Source organism: Gorilla gorilla, chromosome 16 (genome assembly GCF_029281585.2).
Source record: "Gorilla gorilla gorilla isolate KB3781 chromosome 16, NHGRI_mGorGor1-v2.1_pri, whole genome shotgun sequence".
NCBI classification, from domain to species: domain Eukaryota; kingdom Metazoa; phylum Chordata; class Mammalia; order Primates; family Hominidae; genus Gorilla; species Gorilla gorilla.
The window spans coordinates 86,159,762-86,177,389 of record NC_073240.2 but is presented as its reverse complement, the minus strand read 5'-3'; the positions used below and the strand labels follow the sequence as shown (position 1 = coordinate 86,177,389).

The 17,628-nt window shown below is 48.6% G+C and overlaps 1 protein-coding gene across 5 annotated transcripts in view; it reads right to left on the bottom strand.

Annotated features, from left to right (window-relative positions):
- Nucleotides 1-1,062: 1,062 nt before the first annotated feature.
- The window catches only part of ALPK3 (alpha kinase 3), a 58,338-nt gene continuing 41,772 nt past the window's right edge, over nucleotides 1,063-17,628 (bottom strand). For all 5 annotated transcript variants that reach the window (XM_004056702.5, XM_055362785.2, XM_055362786.2 and 2 more), the window contains 8 exons: nucleotides 17,164-17,311; nucleotides 16,652-16,779; nucleotides 16,483-16,518; nucleotides 13,637-13,917; nucleotides 12,912-13,000; nucleotides 11,885-12,108; nucleotides 9,140-9,188; nucleotides 1,063-8,393 (listed from right to left, as the gene is read on the bottom strand). In XM_004056702.5, coding sequence (XP_004056750.5) covers nucleotides 8,048-8,393; nucleotides 9,140-9,188; nucleotides 11,885-12,108; nucleotides 12,912-13,000; nucleotides 13,637-13,917; nucleotides 16,483-16,518; nucleotides 16,652-16,779; nucleotides 17,164-17,311 — 1,301 coding nt within the window. In that variant the 3' untranslated portion in view covers nucleotides 1,063-8,047. The remainder of the gene's footprint in view (nucleotides 8,394-9,139; nucleotides 9,189-11,884; nucleotides 12,109-12,911; nucleotides 13,001-13,636; nucleotides 13,918-16,482; nucleotides 16,519-16,651; nucleotides 16,780-17,163; nucleotides 17,312-17,628) is intronic.

Below are 17,628 nucleotides of genomic sequence, written 5' to 3'. Positions count from 1 at the left end.
TTAGAAAAAAAGGATTGTAAAAAAAAAAAAAAAGAGGTATCTTAGTTCAGAGAGGTTAAGCAACAAGCTCAAGTTCACACAGCCAGCAAAGCAGGATTTGAACTGAGACTTGTCTGACTTGTCCTAAGCTCACCAAATCTGAGAATTTGCATTTTCTTGAACCATTCCCTTCAGAAGAAGAGGAGAATTGACTATCAGGTAAACACAGTGTCCAGTCTATTGGATGATTAAATTTCTCATTGAAAAAAAATTTTAATTTTTTTTTTTTTTGAGACAGAGTTTCTCTCTGTTGCCCAGGCTGGAGTGCAGTGGCACAATCTTGGCTCACTGCAACCTCTGCCTCCCAGGTTCAAGCGATTCTCCTGCCTCAGCCTCCCGAGTAGCTGGGACTACAGGTGCGTGCCAGCATGGCCTGCTAATTTTTGTATTTTTAGTAGAGACGGAGTTTTGCCATGTTGGCCAGGCTGCTCTCAAACTGCTGACCTCAGGTGATCCACCCACCTCGGCCTCCCAAAGTGCTGGGATTACAGGCATAAGCCAGCGTGCCCGGCCAAATTTAATTTTTTAAATAGAGACAGGGTCTGAAACTCCTGGGCTCAAGTGATCCTCTCACTGAAAATTAGCAAGGTGAGGGGGGAGGAGGGAGGGATAGCATTAGGAGATCTAATGTTAAATGACAAGTTAATGGGTGCAGCACACCAACATGGCACACGTATACATATGTAACAAACCTTCACGTTGTGCACATGTACCGTAAAACTTAAAGTATAATTAAAAAAAAAAAGAAAATTAGCAAGGTGAATTTTTCATGCTTAAGTTCCATTTTACTGTAAATTTAACCAGAATGAGATAGCCTCCCTGAGTGATCAACTCAGGGGTATGGGAAGTATCAAGTTACAAAACTAAAACCCAGACCCTGCCCTGGGGTAAATTTACCAATTTAGTGCCACTCATCAAGGCCTCTTGGGTCCCAGCCTGAAGGCCTCTCCATGGTGATAACCCTTGTGCTGAGAGCCATCTTTCACATTTCCAGTGGCTGCTCTCTGGGGTCGGAATGAGCTAGAACTCTCTTACTTCGTATTCTGTGCTAACAGTTTTCCCGGTAACATTACCACCCCCCTCCGGTTTTTGTTTTTTTTGGTTTTTTGGTTGGTGGCGGATGGGCAGAAATCACCCCTCTTTCCCACAGTACCCCTGCTGCCCCAGGCCTCAAGGATACATGTAACTCAAGCCAGGCCAATCACATTCTCTTTCTTGAGTAGAGACACACAGTAACAAAAGGCAGTTGGGATTGAGTCATGAGAAGGGTGCACTTAGGGTGATGGTCAGCAAGTTCCTCAGGCCAAAGTCCTCAGAGCTGCCCTGGTTACCATTGTACCCTAGGCTTGTCATTCAATTCTTCTTTCAGACCAGTGGGTTACCCTGGCATCCTTTTGTTCTTAAGTTAGAGCCAGTTTATTGCTGGCAGTCGGAGAACCGTAACTGATGGTGACATTCATAGGGAAGATGTTAAAGGACATGGACTCTCTCCTTTTCCCAAGAAATAAGAGGGGTTTTTGGAATTGGTTATGGAGGTAAGATAGGGTGAAGAGCATTGAAACTCCTGTTCCTATTCAGGGATGGGAAAGTAGCGGCCTTTGTACATCACTGGATACTTTTTAAAGCTAGACGATGGGCTGGGCACAGTGGCTCATGCCTGTAATCCCAGGACTTTGGGAGGCTGAGGCAAGTGGATCATTTGAGGCCAGGAGTTTGAGACCAGCCTGGCCAACATAGCGAAGCCCTGTCTCTACTAAAAATACAAAAAAAAATTTAGCAGGGCGTGGTGGTGGATGCCTGTAGTCCCAGCTACTCAGAGGCTGAGGCATGAGAATCACTTGAACGCAGAGGCAGAGGTTGCAGTGAGCCCAAGAGTGCACTACTGCACTCCAGCCTGGGTGACACCCTGTCACACATGCAAAAAACGAAGCTAGAGGATGATCATTAAAATCCTCCCACCTCAAGGCATGGAATGAAATTCAGGACCTTTCTATTACTGGGTAGAAATTCCCTTATGGCTTGGAGCCATTGAGTTTGTTTAAAAACAAACCCAGAGTCTGATTCTGCAAAACTGCTAGATTCACCACCAATCGAATTCATAACCTCATTCGGTTTCAAAAAAAGGTGGCATCCTGTCAGCTGGATTAATGACATCTGGGAGTATTCAAAGGACATAAAAAGGACAACCCTCCATAAATATTTCCTTCCTACCTCCACTACCAGGAAAGGTGTACCTCTCTCTTGCAGAAGAAAGCAAACACTTTCCCCATCATTCTCAGCAAAATATCACAAGGACAGAAAACCAAACACCGCGTGTTCTCACTCATAAGAGAGAGTTGAGCAATGAGAACACATGGACACAGGGAGGGGAACATCACACACCGGGGCCTGTCAGGGGGTTGGGGGCTGGGGGAGGGAGAGCATTAGGAGAAATATCTAATGTAGATGACGGGTTGGTGGGTGCAGCAAACCACCATGGCACATGTATACCTATGTAACAAACCTGCACGTTGTGCACATGTATCCCAGAACTTAAAGTATAATGATAATAATAAAAGAAAGCAAACAGTTTCCCTCCTGCCCCACACCACATGTTATACCAGTAACCAGAACCCACACTTAGCATAAGCCAGGGGATGAGAGTCTTAATCAGATCAGGAAAGAGAAGAGTGATATTCTGAAGAAACTGCATGAACTGGCAAATATATTGTCAAAAAATATAGGGTACATTGGTGGACTTTTTTTGTTTTTTGAGACAGGGTCTCACTGTGTTGCCCAGGCTGGAGCGCAGTGGCGTGATCTCAGCTCACTGCAGCCTCCGTCTCCTGGCCCAAACAGTCCTCCCACCTCAGCCCCCTAAATAGCTGAGACCACAGGCATGAACCCCCACGCCTGGTTAATTTTTTTTTTTTTAATTTTGTAGAGACGGAGTCTCCCTATGTTGTGCAGGCTGTGGTGGACCTTTTAAAGGCTGTATGACCAAGATATAATTCTGGTTCAGGTTGTCTTTATTGATATGTTCACTCACCAGAGATTCTACATTCTACGTAAAAGCTCAAATCGCCAGGTACTGTTCTTATTATTTTAGGAGGGCTTGGCTAATACAAATCTGGACCAAATGTTGGCCCATGCTAAATTATATCAAAAGACCAAACATCCAAGAAAGGCAGGAATTCAAAGATTTCAGAAGATAAAAATGCTTGATTGGGTCCCTGGCATGCACCCAGCCCATCAACCCCCTCACTGCCCTCTGGCAGGACCCAGAAGATGAGCTCCCTTCTTGCCATGAGAAATACATTCACGAGGCTCTGCTGATTTTCCTCTCTAGGCCTGGGAGGCTGCTTGAAAGAGCTGCTGTGAACGTGGGCTCCCTGATCTCAGCAACAGAGATAGACAGAAGGAACAAAATAGGGCGCTCATCGTAATGGACAGGGCATGGAAACCAGACCTCGAGCTGTGGGTCCCAGGAATGAAAAAGGCCAGACGCCCCTAAGATATGGCCTAGTAATGACCTTAACTAAAGACTTCTGGGCCAACAGTTCTGTCTCAAGTGCCAAGGTAAAGTCAAGATCTCCCACTTGATTTCCAGACCTTAAATGGAGAGGAAGTCAAATGTATTTTTGAAGGAAAAACTTATTTTAACACTTAGATGCATGTCGTGAACCTTCCTTGCAGCCTTCCCCAAAGAGATCTGTACCCATTCATCTGGGACTACAGAAGGGATGGGAAATTGGCAGCTGCCCAGTGCCTTGGTCAAACATATGTGAATCAGAGTGGGAGATAAATCATGTGAAAATGCCAAGGTCTGCCCCTTCTATAAAGTTCTGGGGTTAAGGGATCTGTTTGAGGTCAGAATGTTTCCTTCATAATGTAGGACAAATGACTGTATGTCGAATCCCTCGCCACTAAGGCCTAATTCCACGCAATTTATGCCACTTTGGGGCATCTTGTTCTAACCCATTTACCAACTGACCTAGAAGGCTGCCAGCTTTGGGGTGGGCCTAGAGCAGGCGAAGGCATTGCAGCTGGGAAAGTCTTTTGTGCAGCCGACGCTGCCATCAGGCCACGTGACCTGGCAGGTCAATGGTGCGTGAGGTGTCTTTCCATGGGTGGCATACCGCGGAGCCATATATAGCTTGCGGTAAGTCCTGACAAGAAAATACGATACGGGAACCCAGGATTTGGAGCCAAGTGATGCTCTGGCTGAAAAGTAACCATTATCCTTGTACAAAATGCCCCTCTGGCTCACCACTGGGCTCTGGGGGAGCCTAAACACTTGGCCCTGGCACACTTGGTGGCCATGCTGCCCCTCGTGAAGTGGTGTTATCTGACCACCTAGCCATAAAGTCTGGCATGGCCAGTGCTTTCCATTATCAATGGTACACTGTCGCTCCAGGCTAAGGCTCTGAAGGCACCAGTGGGTCGTGTGTGGGTAGCTCACTCACTGTCCAGTATTTTCACCTGTCTACACCTGTGGCTCTGAGAGGGGCAGTAATTTGTCTTGGCCCTTTTGGTCCCTTGTTCTGGATTTGGATTTGCTTTTCTAACCCATCATGCCTCTCCTGCCATCAATATCCATGGAATTCTCAAATGCCATAAACATCACGTGACCTCCTCACATACTGCATCCAACCAGAGAATTCACTTTACAGCTAAAAGAGTAACGGGTTGATGGGTAGGCATTCACTCATCTTGTCAGGAACCCACAAACCAGCAACAGCTGTCTTGAGAGGGTGGTGAAATGGTTTGTTGAAAATTCAACTATGGCACCAGAAACAACACCCCGAGAGGCTGGGTCAGGCCTGCAGGAGGCAGCACGCGCTTGGAGCCGGCAACCATACCTGGCGCTGTTTCTCCTTCAGGGATAGGATGCAGTGTGGACATGGCCCTGCTATTGCTAGATCTCAATGCTTTTCTCATACCCGAGGTTTGGGACTGGGGTGGCGTGGAGAGTTTAGTCCCCCAGCAAGGAGCACATCCTCAAAGACGTAGTAGCAATTCAACTGAACTGGAAGCTGAGGCAGCCACCAGGCCACTTCAGGCTCATTATAAAGAGGTCATGGGAGTATCTAGAATGATGAACCCTATCAAGGGAAAATATGATTGCTGCTATGTAAAAGGGGGCACGAGTAGAGATGGACATGGGGGGATTCCTGGAGTTTGTCCTGGGACTGCCAGTCCAATAGTAAATGCCTGTCACACAGGTAGGACCACTAAGGAGCTTCAGAACTGAAGGTTTGGGTCACTCCACCAGATCAAAAGTCCATCATCATAAACATGAGTTCTCATGACCAGTTCTAGAAATGGACTGTAGACTTTACCCATTCTTCCTTTCTTGCTGGGTTATATAATTTTGGTTGAATATGGTTAATTTTACCAGTTAATCTACAGGTTGTAGAATTTCAAAATGGAATTGTGATAAAACTGAAAGAGGGAGATTATCCCTAGTGACACTGGGCTTTGGAGAATAGAAGCCGTGTCATTACCCCTGGAATTCAAAGTTAGATATGATCTTGAATTCCCTAAGCAGAGAGAAATGTGGTTTTGGTTACCTGTGGGAGAGTCATCATACATGAGATGGGAAGAACAGCATGTGTGTTAGAAGCATCTTCAGGGTTTGCCTACCAAACCCTTTCTACCTTTCCGTACTCCACCATTCCATGCGGCAAGAGTCCGCATCTTTTCGAAAACTGCCTCCCTCCCACTCTATGAAGCCCTGAGCTCCAGGCCAGATTCTTTCACTTGGAATTTGAATCTTGAGTGGAAGGGGACCCACTAGAACCAATGGCAAGTTGGTGTTGATCTGCCAACCGCAGCAGCTCCTAGGAGGCAAGCCTCGTAGTTGCCCCAGCTCCCACCCTTCCCAAGGCCAATTAATTGTTCAGCTATTCTTTTGGTTATGTGAGCTATCCCAGCATCCTTCCCATGAACGCTTTTTCCTTGCTTAAGTTGGTCCAAGTTCATTTCTGTTGGTCAAAACTCAAGAATCCTAACAAGTAGTCTCTCCTGAGATGGCCTCATACATCTTTGCCTCCAAAGCTGCAAGCCCAGGGTCTGGCATAAAGTAGCACTCAGTATATGTCTGCTGAATGAGTGGGTGAATGAACAAATGAATGAACAGTACTCCAGCTCTCAGTTCACCAAAGTAATCTGGATATACAGGCTGGGAGAGGTGGGGACACACTGGGGCAGAAGATGTGGAGTCACCTGAGCACAGAGGAGGTAGAGAAGTCAGAGATGTTACCATAGAGGGGAAATGTTAGGCAAGGGGAGGTTCCGGGTGGGGGTGGGAATGAAAAGCTTCTCTGCAGCTTGAGAAGCAGGAAATGGTCAGCAAGTAGCTGAGAGGCAGGTGCTGGTGGGCTCCTGGGCTGGTCTTGCTGTAGCCAGAGACACGGCGTTTCCAGAGCCCCCAGCTCTGTGCTTCCTTCCTGGGTGGCTTCCTTTGTGTTCCTCTTCTGAATGAAGAGCAATTCCAAAGGCGTAAGTCCCCAGACACCCTGCCAAGGGGTACACACCAGCAGCTCAGTTGTGCAAGCAGCACAAGCTGTCTTTCTGTGGCCACAGAAGGCTGCGACTGAACTTCGGTCCAGGAACCAAAATATAGATTCATTTTTCCAGTGGGCCTGGGACTACAGAATGCCCTCAGAGAGCCTGCCTGGGAGAGTGGGACCTTGACTCCACAGACCTCCAACCACACCAGATGAGGGCAAGCAGAGCACACAATGCTGCCTTTATTGCATTCCAAAGGGAGCAGGCTAGCTGCAGACCTACCCCATCCCAGGCCTCCAGGAGGGATGCTCTGGAAGGACCCAGGCTGCTGGGTCCTTGGGAGCCCATACAGGAGGACCCAGAGCTGGGGCCCCAGGATCAAGAGCGATGGTTGGAGCAGGGGTCCTAATTCACAGGCACAGAGACTCCCCTCCACCCAAGTGCATGGATAGACTGCATCCCTCCTAGAACACCCAAGTGTACTCCCCATGGGGAAGGGACCTAGCCCTCCACTCCTGGTCGAGAGGGGATGTGAAATTCACTGTGACCCCACCTCCTTTCAGTATGGAGTGCAAGGTCTCTCAGAGTCAACACCTCTCTCTGGCTACAGCTGCTGACACAACCCTCACGCCAGCTCTCACCTCATGAGCAAAGAGCCTGAGAGAAGTTGGGGAAGAGAGCACTGAAGTGGGGTGAGAGGCCAGAGGGTCTGTTCCTCACCTGGGTATTGGTGGGCAGGGAGTGGGGAGCCCTCAAGCAAAGGGCCATGCACAGAGCCATGAAGGGCAGGCAGCAGGCTGCAGCTGGGCCCCAAGACAGGGATGTGGCGAGGGGGTACAAGGGAGCATGGGAAGCAGGCGAGTGAGTGAAGGGGGAAGAGCATGAACACACATCAAAGGCCACTGCACAAGGACATGACAGGCTCTGGAAGGGCCCTAAGCCCCATCTGGGCTCAAGGATGGTTAGTTGCAGGATAAGCTGAGATCAGTGAGCGAAAGTAGCTGGAAGGAGAAGATACCCTGAGAGTCACCAGGCCAGACCAGCAGAGGAAGTCTGGATCCCTGAGGACAGGCGAGATCAGGGCCAGGCAAATGCAGGAGGGTAAAAGTTGGCCTGCATGTCCTCACTCAGATTATAACATCTGCTGCTGGACTGGGCTGGGGCAAGGGCTTGGGGTGCAGAACTCATGCAGAGGACTCAGGGGAGCCTCCAGCAGTGGCAAAGTGTAAACTTCAAGGAGGGCCTAGGTTGCCAGGCACTCGGAGGTGGGGACTGCTTGAGGCCCGGGAGCCCTGGGTGACAGTGGCACCAGAAGAGGCCAAGTGGGCTATGTGCCATGCACCAAAGCCATCTGAGGACGAGCTGATTCACGAGAGCCTGCTCAGAGAGGTCCCCAAGTGGTGTCTCCTTCGTGCACCTTCTCCAGTTAGTTCCATATTTGGAAAGTCTCCATCCAGTTCAAGCTGCTTCCTGGTTGGTCTGCTGCTGGGTGGAGGCCCCCAGCCTCCCGTGGAGGCTACCGCATGCCCTGGGCCTTGGAGCCCTCCTCTTGGGTGTGAGGCTGTCCCAACAACTGAGTGGTGACTGGCTCTGAGGCCTGAGGGGTGGCCTTGGAACTTGGAGCACTCTTCCGGGTGCCCTGAGGACTAGGGAGGCCTTTCTTCTGGGGCTGAGGACTCAGCTGGGAGCCTTTCCTGCCAGCAGATGGACTCTTAGAGCCTTTGGCTTTGGCTTGGGGGTGGGCCGCCTCAGGGCCCTTGAGAGGTGTCAGCCCCAGCAGCTCACAGTAGGCGTTGCACTGGTGGGAGGAGGCGAACCGGTCCAGCAGGGCAGGGAAGCAGCTTTCCTTGAGGCCCTGGTATCTGCAGCCAGACAGGAAGAGCTGAGTGGCGGTCCCAACCAGAGACACAGTTCCTTGGGGGGCGGACTCTGGGGTGGCCATCATCAGGATGTCGTGCTCAGGGTACATCCTACCTTATCTGAGGGTGATGGGGACTCTCCCTTGGTGCTACCTCAGGTGGCAGCAGCCAAAACCTCAATTTTTCTTTTTTAAAAAAATAGAGACAGAGTCTCTCTACTTGGCCCAGGCTGGTCTCAAACTCCTGGGCTCAAGAAATCCTCCCTCCCCAGCCTCCCAAAGTACTAGGGTTAGAGGCGTGAGCCACCATGCCTGGCCCAAGGCCTCAGTTTTAAAACTGTGGTCTCATTACACCCTGACACATGGAATCCATCACGCAGGACTTTAACTGGCATAAGAATGGCTTAGCTTCTGAACATAAATTGGAGCAGACTCGAGGTCCACACTCTAACCACAGGACCCTTACTCATCGGCACCTTGGCAACCATCCTCAAGCGAGAGGGGAGGAGTACGTGAGAGCCCTGGATTGCAGGGGACCCCATGTGTGGCATCAGTAATAGCTGCCACACCAGGCCAGAGATAAGGGGTGGGGACCAGTAGCCCCTAGGATGTTACCACATGGCCATGGGTGTGTCTGGGACCACTTGGCCCCAGGCCCAGCACCTCAGGGATGGAGAACCAGAAGGGCTTAGGACATTTTACACCCTGAGAAGATGCCCAGAGGGCATTCTGTCCCCAAGAACCACTCACCCTCGGAGTTTGGTAGCAATCTGCACATCAGTCATCTTCCAGTCAACCCCTGAAAGGAGAGAAAGTTGGGAGTTGATGCCAGTCTGGGCTGGCTCTAAGCCCCCACGTCTCCAGCAGGAAGATATACTGGGTGGCTTAGAACCACGTCTCTTCCTGCTGGAGACATGGGGGCTTAGAACCAGCCCAGGCTGGCATCAACTTCCTGGGTGTCAGTGCAGGTGTGTCTTCAAGCATCTTCTCATGGGTCATCACCACCAGCCTGTCTCACAGCATGCAGGTCTCTGGATTATTACTAGGAATAATATTCATATTTTTACAAGTGAGGAGGATAGGCTCAGAGTTAAATGACTTGAGCAAAGTCATACTCACTCATTCAATAATTGAGCTCTGGCCATGTGCAATGGCCATTTGACTTAAAATAAGGGTTAGGTTTTTTTGGATTCCTAGAGCCAAAACTCTTCCAGCTATGCAATCCTGCCTCTACTGGATCAGACCAGGTCACAACCTGGACCGGCCTCTAGCTTTGAGCTAAAACCTTCATCCTCTGAACAGATCAGTAGTCTGTCCAGACAAAAGAGAGGGATGGGAATGAGAGGATAAATCAGGGGTAGACCAGCAGAAATGCAACACTACAGAAGACTGGCTTCTGCACTACTTACAAAGGCAGCAAGCAAGCAAGAAGCCAAGATGGTCTTCCAGGTGAAGCCTTGGAAGGGCAGAGCCAGGCAAAATGATGACAGAGAAAAAACGTTTTCACTGTGCTCAGGCCACCCAGGTATCTTAGTATTCACACATTAGGTTTAGGATGCTCTTTCCCCCATTTTCAATCTGTCCAGAGCATTTTGCTAGGAACTTGCCTTTCACTAACAGGGCTGAGTACCATCATATGATAGACAATAACAAATGTGGCCTCTGGAGTCAGACAGACCTGGATTTACATTTCAGCTCTACCACTTCTGAGCTGTGGGAACTCGACAAGTCACTTCATATCTCTAATCTTCAAGTGTAAAGGTGAGGATAGTAATGACCATCTTACAGAGTATTGAGAAGATCATATGTGTAGGACTCTAACTTAGTGTCTGAAACATAGGACTAATGTGATAAATATTGATTTATTTGTCATTTCTCTTTTGGCATTCATAGCATTCCATTTTGTGTAATAATGACGATCTCTCTCATTTGCACAGAATTTTAGTTTGCAGAAGGTTTTCACAAATATGGTCTCATTTAATCCTCATGAAAAATCTGAGTGCTAGGTAGGAAACACATTATTCCTAGAAGGGGAAAGGAAACTGAAGCTCAGAGAGATTGAATGATCTAACCAGGGTGAGCTTCAGTTTTCTTCTTTGTAAAACAGACTCAGCTAGAAGAGAATGGGGCTTCGACTTAAATCAAATTTATTTTTTTCTTTATTATTTTTTGAGATGGAGTCTCGCTCTGTCGCCCAGGCTGGAGTGCAGTGGTGCAATCTTGGCTCACTGCAACCTCTGCCTCCCAGGTTCAAGCAATTCTCAAGCCTTGCTCTCCCAAATAGCTGGAATTACAGACATGCACCACCACGCCCGGCTAATTTTTGTATTTTTAGCAGAGATGGGGTTTTGCTGTGTTGGCCAGGCTGGTCTCGAACTCCCAGCCTCAAGTGATCCACCCGCCTCGGCCTCCCAAAGTGCTGGGATTACAGGCGTGAGCCTCCGCGTCCAGCCAACTTTAAAGCCTTTCTACTATACCACGTTATCGTCTTACAGCAGAAACTGGTCTACTCATCACAGCTTCTTGAGGACGATGACTATTCCTAATTCAACTTTTTATTTTTTCAATATTTAGTAATGGTTGGATGGAAAAAGGATGGAAGCATGAGTTTATAAGTTAACAAATAGGTTGACTGATAATGGCTTAATGTTACCTAGCCCCCTCTCCCCCCAGTATATATATATAATAATTATATATATATAATTATATATAATATATATATAATAATTATCGTACAATTTAACCCCAGTGAAACACACATTTGAGTCCATTTTATATCTCTGGTCTCTAGTTTTCTCACTTATTTACCGCAGAGACAAGATTTAATGATGCATGATATTCCCAGCAACCTCTCCTTCCCCTGAGCATTTTCTCTGTTCCTCTCCCCTGTCCAGTTCTGCTTAATGACAGTAGGCCTGCAGAGAGCTGGTTGAAGAAGGACGGAGGGTTCATGCCTGCTGGCCTTCCTTTGTTGAGGAGTTCTGGGTAATGGGGGGCATTGGAATAAAACTAAAAAGAAGCTAGACTAAGTTGCTTTACATAACGAAAAGCTAACAAAGATGGAGGAGAAGGAAAGACAGTAAAGCTACTGGGCTAAAATTGAAGGGAGAGTTTGGGAAGCTTGGAGAGTGAGAAAGTCTAGAGCAAAGCTGCAGGGAAGGGAAGAAGGGAGGTTTTTGAAAAGGGTCGTTGTGGGTTTTGAATTAGACCCCATGTAATGGTCTTTGAAATAAATTCCTTTTTACTTTCAATTGAGCCTGGACTGTGCTCCCTTAAATGCAGCTGCAGTGATAGACTGGGCTACGTGAGGTATGTATTAGGGTTGCGAGCAAAATGGTCCCTGTCCAATCTACTTTACAAGATTATTGTGAAAAGCAAAAAAGAATAAAGACAAAGGTGCTTTGTAAACGATCAGTCAAGCACTATGGCTTTGCCTCCTCTGCATGCTTTCACATCCATGCACATGCGTACCCGTGCACCCTCACACCCTTGTACCTGCCAAGTCTGTGACAAGGAAGCTGCCATTTGTCCACTGATACAGCCAGTGCTGGAAGGTCTGGCATTTCTGCATGGCCTCAGAGCTGCCAGATGCTGTCGGAGCCTCAGCACAGCCCCATTCCCGAGAACAGTAAGACTCCAGGGGCTTGCCCAGGTCTTCCTCCAGGGTAGCATATGGGATATTGTTTGCAGGCCGGTAGATCAGATACAGTGGGATGATCCTAAACATAGTTTCACCCTGCAGTAAGCAGGGAGTATGGCCCAGAGAGCTCCTCCCTCCCACCCAATTCTGTATTCTTGGACCTAAAAGAAGGGCCCTTCCAAGAATGGAATTCTCAGCTCTGAGCCCAAAGGACAGCAAAGGAAAGCAGCTCCACCCTGAGTTCGGGAAAGGAAATGGATATTTTTGGCTTCAGAGTCCTGTCCATTCTCTTGGTCAGTGGGATTAGAACCAAACCCTGCTATGGGCATAGGCAGACTGTGTGGCTTGGGTGAGGGACTGAGGCATGTATGTGTCAAACAGAAGGAGCACCTTTAGAGAGGATTCAACCAGATTGTGGCTCTCTGCCAGCGGGACCCCAGGTATGCAAAGGTCAGAGTTCAAGTCTCAAAATGCAAACAATTGCCATTTATAGCTGACTCCTACAAAAATCCACACTGACCCTGCCTGCATACCACAGAAGGGTCCTGACCAGTCTGCCTAGCTTAACCCACCCCATCACCTTCATGGAGTCCCAGAAATTGCTGTGTCCAAACTCTGCAATCAGCAACATCTGCACTAAAGAATGAGGAACCGGGGTGGGCGGGACTCAAGTCCAGAGCAGAGGCTTTTCTCAAGTGGAGAGTAAATGAGGTCTCTATTTCTACATTTTGTGAGGCCACTGAGCTGAGCATGGGGCTGTGAGCCTATATGCACATGGACATAACCCAGGATGCCCCCCTGGGAGGCTGTGAAATCACTGTCTTTGCAGAAGCCCAAGGCAACAGTGCTGCACACTGCACGTCCTCCTTGCTGCGTACTTACTCAGGCACCTCCCCAAAGCCAGGCGCAGCCCGGGCTTCTGCTGCGAAGATTTTGCAGTACTCCCGACTCATGTTCTGGATCTTGCACCCCTGTGGATGAGGGAACCAAATGTGGTCAGCAAAGAAATTCCTCAGTCCTCCACTGTGTCTACCCCTAAGTGAGTGGGCCACCTATTCTGTTAGGGGACTGAGAGGAGGATTCCAGCCCTGGGGGAGGAAGGGCTTACTCCTCCCTGCTCCCCACTCTGCATCTCATTTTCCTCTTTTGTATAACAAGCGGCTTTGGACTTCTTTTCAAACTGAGGTTTTCAAAGTGATTTCTGAACTATTTTTGGGAGTCCTTATGGTATGTGACAGTGTCCCAGAGACCACTCTGTGGAGAGCCAGGAAGACTGCCCACCCCACCCACAGCACCCCCCTTCTATCTCACATATAAACAAGGCTTCCATGAGAGATTATGTATGGGGCAGGGGGAAGGTTTCTGCTGCAAACATAGAGTTTGAAAACTATGGCCCAAGTCATTTTGAAGCTCTCAAGCTCTCTGAGGCCAAGCATCTGAATTCTGGGCTGCATCTCAGGCTTTCCACAAGGTCCTCCTAGGAGCCTCATAAGGTTGAGATTGAGATGCCTTCTGCCTCGATACTGGGCATCCTAACAGGACCTGGGCTGGGAAAGGGGAGGGGGTGAGAGAATAAAAGGATGGGGTGTGAAGATGGGACATAGTACCTGGATGGTGACGTCGTAGTTTCTGCCCACAAGAGAAGTCTCACTGCTGGGCCCAAACACAAGCAGGCTGGACACCTTGATGATGCACGTGCGGCCCGACTCGAAGATGGGTTCCAGCCCGTAGATGACCTTTGCCTGGGAGGCCTTCCGAAGGCCACACCCATATCCACCCCCTCGGAGCTCCTCGCTTACCAGTCGCCCAAAGAGCTTGTCCCCCCAGCAGCCAGAGTCAGCCAGACCCTTAGCAAACACCATAGGGGTCATCTCAATCTCTTCTCCAACTGAAGGGGAACAGGAGAAATGTGGGAGACCAGGAGCTCCTGTCTCACCAATGTGGGGCTCACAGGGAAGGAAAAGGCCAGAAGAGCCTCCCACCCTGCCAACCTGCTGGGCTCACTTTCCCTCCACACCTGCTCTTTGGGCACATTGAGTCCCCACCAGACTATGAGCTCCTTGGGGCAGAAACTCTATTTGATTCAACCCCTGCCATCTAGCGGTACCCGTGTGGTATCCATCACATAACCCCTGCCTTCCACAAATGCATCCTAAGCACTGTCCAAACACAGTGCTCAGGATGTGTTTGTGGAAGGCAGGGGTTTTCTGTGGCAACAATAATCAATACAGAATACCAGAATTACTTTGTTTTGGAATTCGTTGTTTTGATCAGATGAATACATGACTCCATTTCAACCAACACGTTTGACTGAAACAAAAAGTTTGCAGTACCAATCCAGCAGCAATGAGCACCCCTAATGCTCAAATTGTGACCGCTAAATATAATTTCCCATTAAAGGGAAACCAGAGCTTTCTAAAGAAATGGTTGATTCCAGGTCTAGGCAGAAAGTGTACAGCAAGGACCTGAAATATCGTGTGAGTCCAGAAAGCCAGAGAGCTAGCAAAAGCTATTAGAGACTTGGCAAGAGGACACAGGGGCCAACCTGAAGGGGCTCCCTTGGGCCAAAAAGGAAACAATCTTGGCAACAAAAATAATTACTGCAACATATTGAACATATCAAATATGTTAAAAATCCATGTATTCATAGTTGTAACAAAAAAAAAAATCCAATCTCCTCCCTCAAAAAATAAACCTCACTGGTCACCTACGGAAAACGGTACGGCACCAACTCATTATTCTAAATTCTAGTAACTAAAGGGAAAAGAGCAAGTATTTATCCTTCATTTCCTGTTGGAACTTAACGTATTGGGATAACCAAATAATCATCCCTTTTTTACAGAAAAAAATCAGCTAATGAATGAAGAAGAAAAGACCAAATTAAACTATCTCCATGTTGCAACTGCTAATGAAATAACAGATTTAGGCAATAATCAGTGACTGCCAAAACCCCTAGATAACAATAGGGTTTGTATCAGATTGTTTTTAACTTTAAAAGGGGATGGATCACACAGATGCACCTGAATGAACCCAATGACCAACCTTAACATTACTGAAAGTGAAACAATCTGACATTATGTGCCTCCAGATAGGATGCAAAAGGTATACACAGCACCTGTGAGTTATTCTTGTCCCCCACCCCCCCAAAAAAAAATCACACCTGAATCTGACCAAACCTCTAAATCTGATTACCAATTTGGAAGAAGCACGTGCATGGGGGAGCATGTTAAATGGGAACACAATCAACGAAATCCAGAATGTTAGAAATTCTATACCAGTGACTTTAACAAACATATGGCAAAGGAAGAAAACAAATAAAGTAGGAGGAACTGTTAAATATTAAGAGAGACTTGGGAGCTGCATCAGCCAAAAGCAATGAGTGGTTCCTGATTCAAATAAACCAACGCATATGAGACAGTTGGGGAAATCTGACTGGATGTTTGATGATATTAAATAATTACTACTTAGTTTTGAGGTTGAGGTTTTATTTGATATTGATTAAATTTTATTTGATTACTAAACAAAAGTCACTAATTGGCACTTTGGGAGGCCAAGGCAGGTGGATCCCTTGAGGTCAGGAGGTCGAGACCAGACCTGCCAACATAGTGAAACCCATCTCTACTAAAAATACAAAAACGAGCTGGGCATGGTGGTGCATGCCTGTAATCCCAGCTACTGGGGAGGCTGAGGCACGAGAATTGCTTAAACCCAGGAAGCGGAGGTTGCAGTGAGCCAAGATCACACCACTGCACTCCAGCCTGGGCAACAGAGTGAGACTCCATCTCAAAACAAAGTCACTAGTTGGATGAATGAGTGATTGAAAGAGTGAGTGAATGAAGGAATTAATGCATTTGTTACCAAATACAGCTCTAAACATCTTTTTATCACTGGCTGCCTTCACAGTCCCAAGCCTTAGCCTATCTCTTGTAGGAGCAGTACGTACTCATCCCTATTTGAGCCCTTCAAATGTGTATCAAACTTTGAAGGTATTTCATGATCACCAGGGGGCCTGCTGAAAATGCAATATTCCTAGGTCCCTCCTAGGTCATTAAAGATGTCTGCAGTGCAGCAGGGACCAGGAAACTGCATTTCTAACAGGTTCCCTGTGTGAATCTAATGCTAGGGTCCACAGAGCACTGTGAGAAACCCTGGGTAGGAGCTGGCAGGATAAGACATGCCCTGGTGGCCGGTTCTGCCCTGGATCAAAGACTCTCACATGGGCAAAGGGCACAAGGGTGAACTAACTCCTGTGCAGTGGCCCCCTTGGTCACTTCTTCCCCCATAATCTTCTGATACAGCAGTCCTCCTCCATCATCTCCCAAGCCATATCCTAAACTAAGAGGCAAAGAGGAGCAGTATGTGGATTGGGACCAGATTCCAAGCCCTTAAAGAGGGTCCTCCCTGCAGATGGCACGGGTAGGACCACCCCGCCTTCCCCAGAGGGGAACCATACCTTCACCTTCTTCTCTGGAGATGAATCCTGACAACACTAGATACAGAAAAAGAAGAAAGCAGTGCCTTCAGGCTGCTGTGCCAAGAGAGTGCCTTCTCTCAAAGATGACTGCTGCCCACCCACCAGGAGCCAGGCCAGGGTGAGACCCCGGGCCGCGAGGCACACTCACCCTCAGGGCTGAGGCAGAAGTCAGTGGAGGCCGAGCCGTGCTCATTGTGGATGGTGCACCGATACACGCCGCAGTCTACGGGGGAGGCCTGCACGATGGCCAAGGCCGCCGGCCCCTCATCCCCTGCGCTGCAGAGTGGAGACCTACTCATGAGGGCCATGGCATGGGGGCAGACTGTGGTCCTAAGCGTCCTTGGACCCCACTCTCAGAGGCTGCTGTGAACCCCAGCTCTGAGAGCTTTGGGGAAGCAGCGTGATTCCAGGGCCAAGAGCTGGTCCTGAAGCCCACAGGTCTGGTTTGCAGTCCTGACAATTACTAGCTGTGTGGCTTTGGACAAGTGGCTTAAAGAATGCTGAGCCTCCATTTTCTCATCTCTACTATGGGAATAAAAGGACCTCCTCTGGTTATTGTGAGGATTAATGAGGCGATAGGTTCAAAGCACTAGGACAGTGCCCAACGGTATTACTGCAATCAGGGAGCCAGGTCAGGTGGCAGTGGTGTTGTTGGCTTACCTCCTGCCCACCTCGCCCACTGGGCACTGATCCTTGGCCCATGTCAAGACTGAGTCACTAAGAATGTTGAAAAACTGGCACCAGAGCTTCAGGCTACCGGAGGCATCAGGAAACTGCTCCACCCGAATCTTCCGGATCACCTGTGGGGCTGAGAGCAGGGCCCAGTCAAGAGGGGAACACCACCTCTCCTCTGGCCATATCCTTGCTTTCCTGGGTGTCCTTGGTGGAAAAGGCTGGGAGAAAACAGGATTCAAGTCTCCACACAGACCTACCACTCACAGCCCCCCGATGCCTCCTGCCTATATCTCAGGCTTCTGCCCTGACCCCCAAAGCACACAACTCAGCTAGAGAGAAGCCCCTACTCCACCTTGACCCCAGGCTGGGAGGGGCTCCCAGCTGAGGACACAGACAGCAGTTGAGACAGGAACTTCAGTTTGCATTCTAGGTCCCTAACTCTAGAAGCCT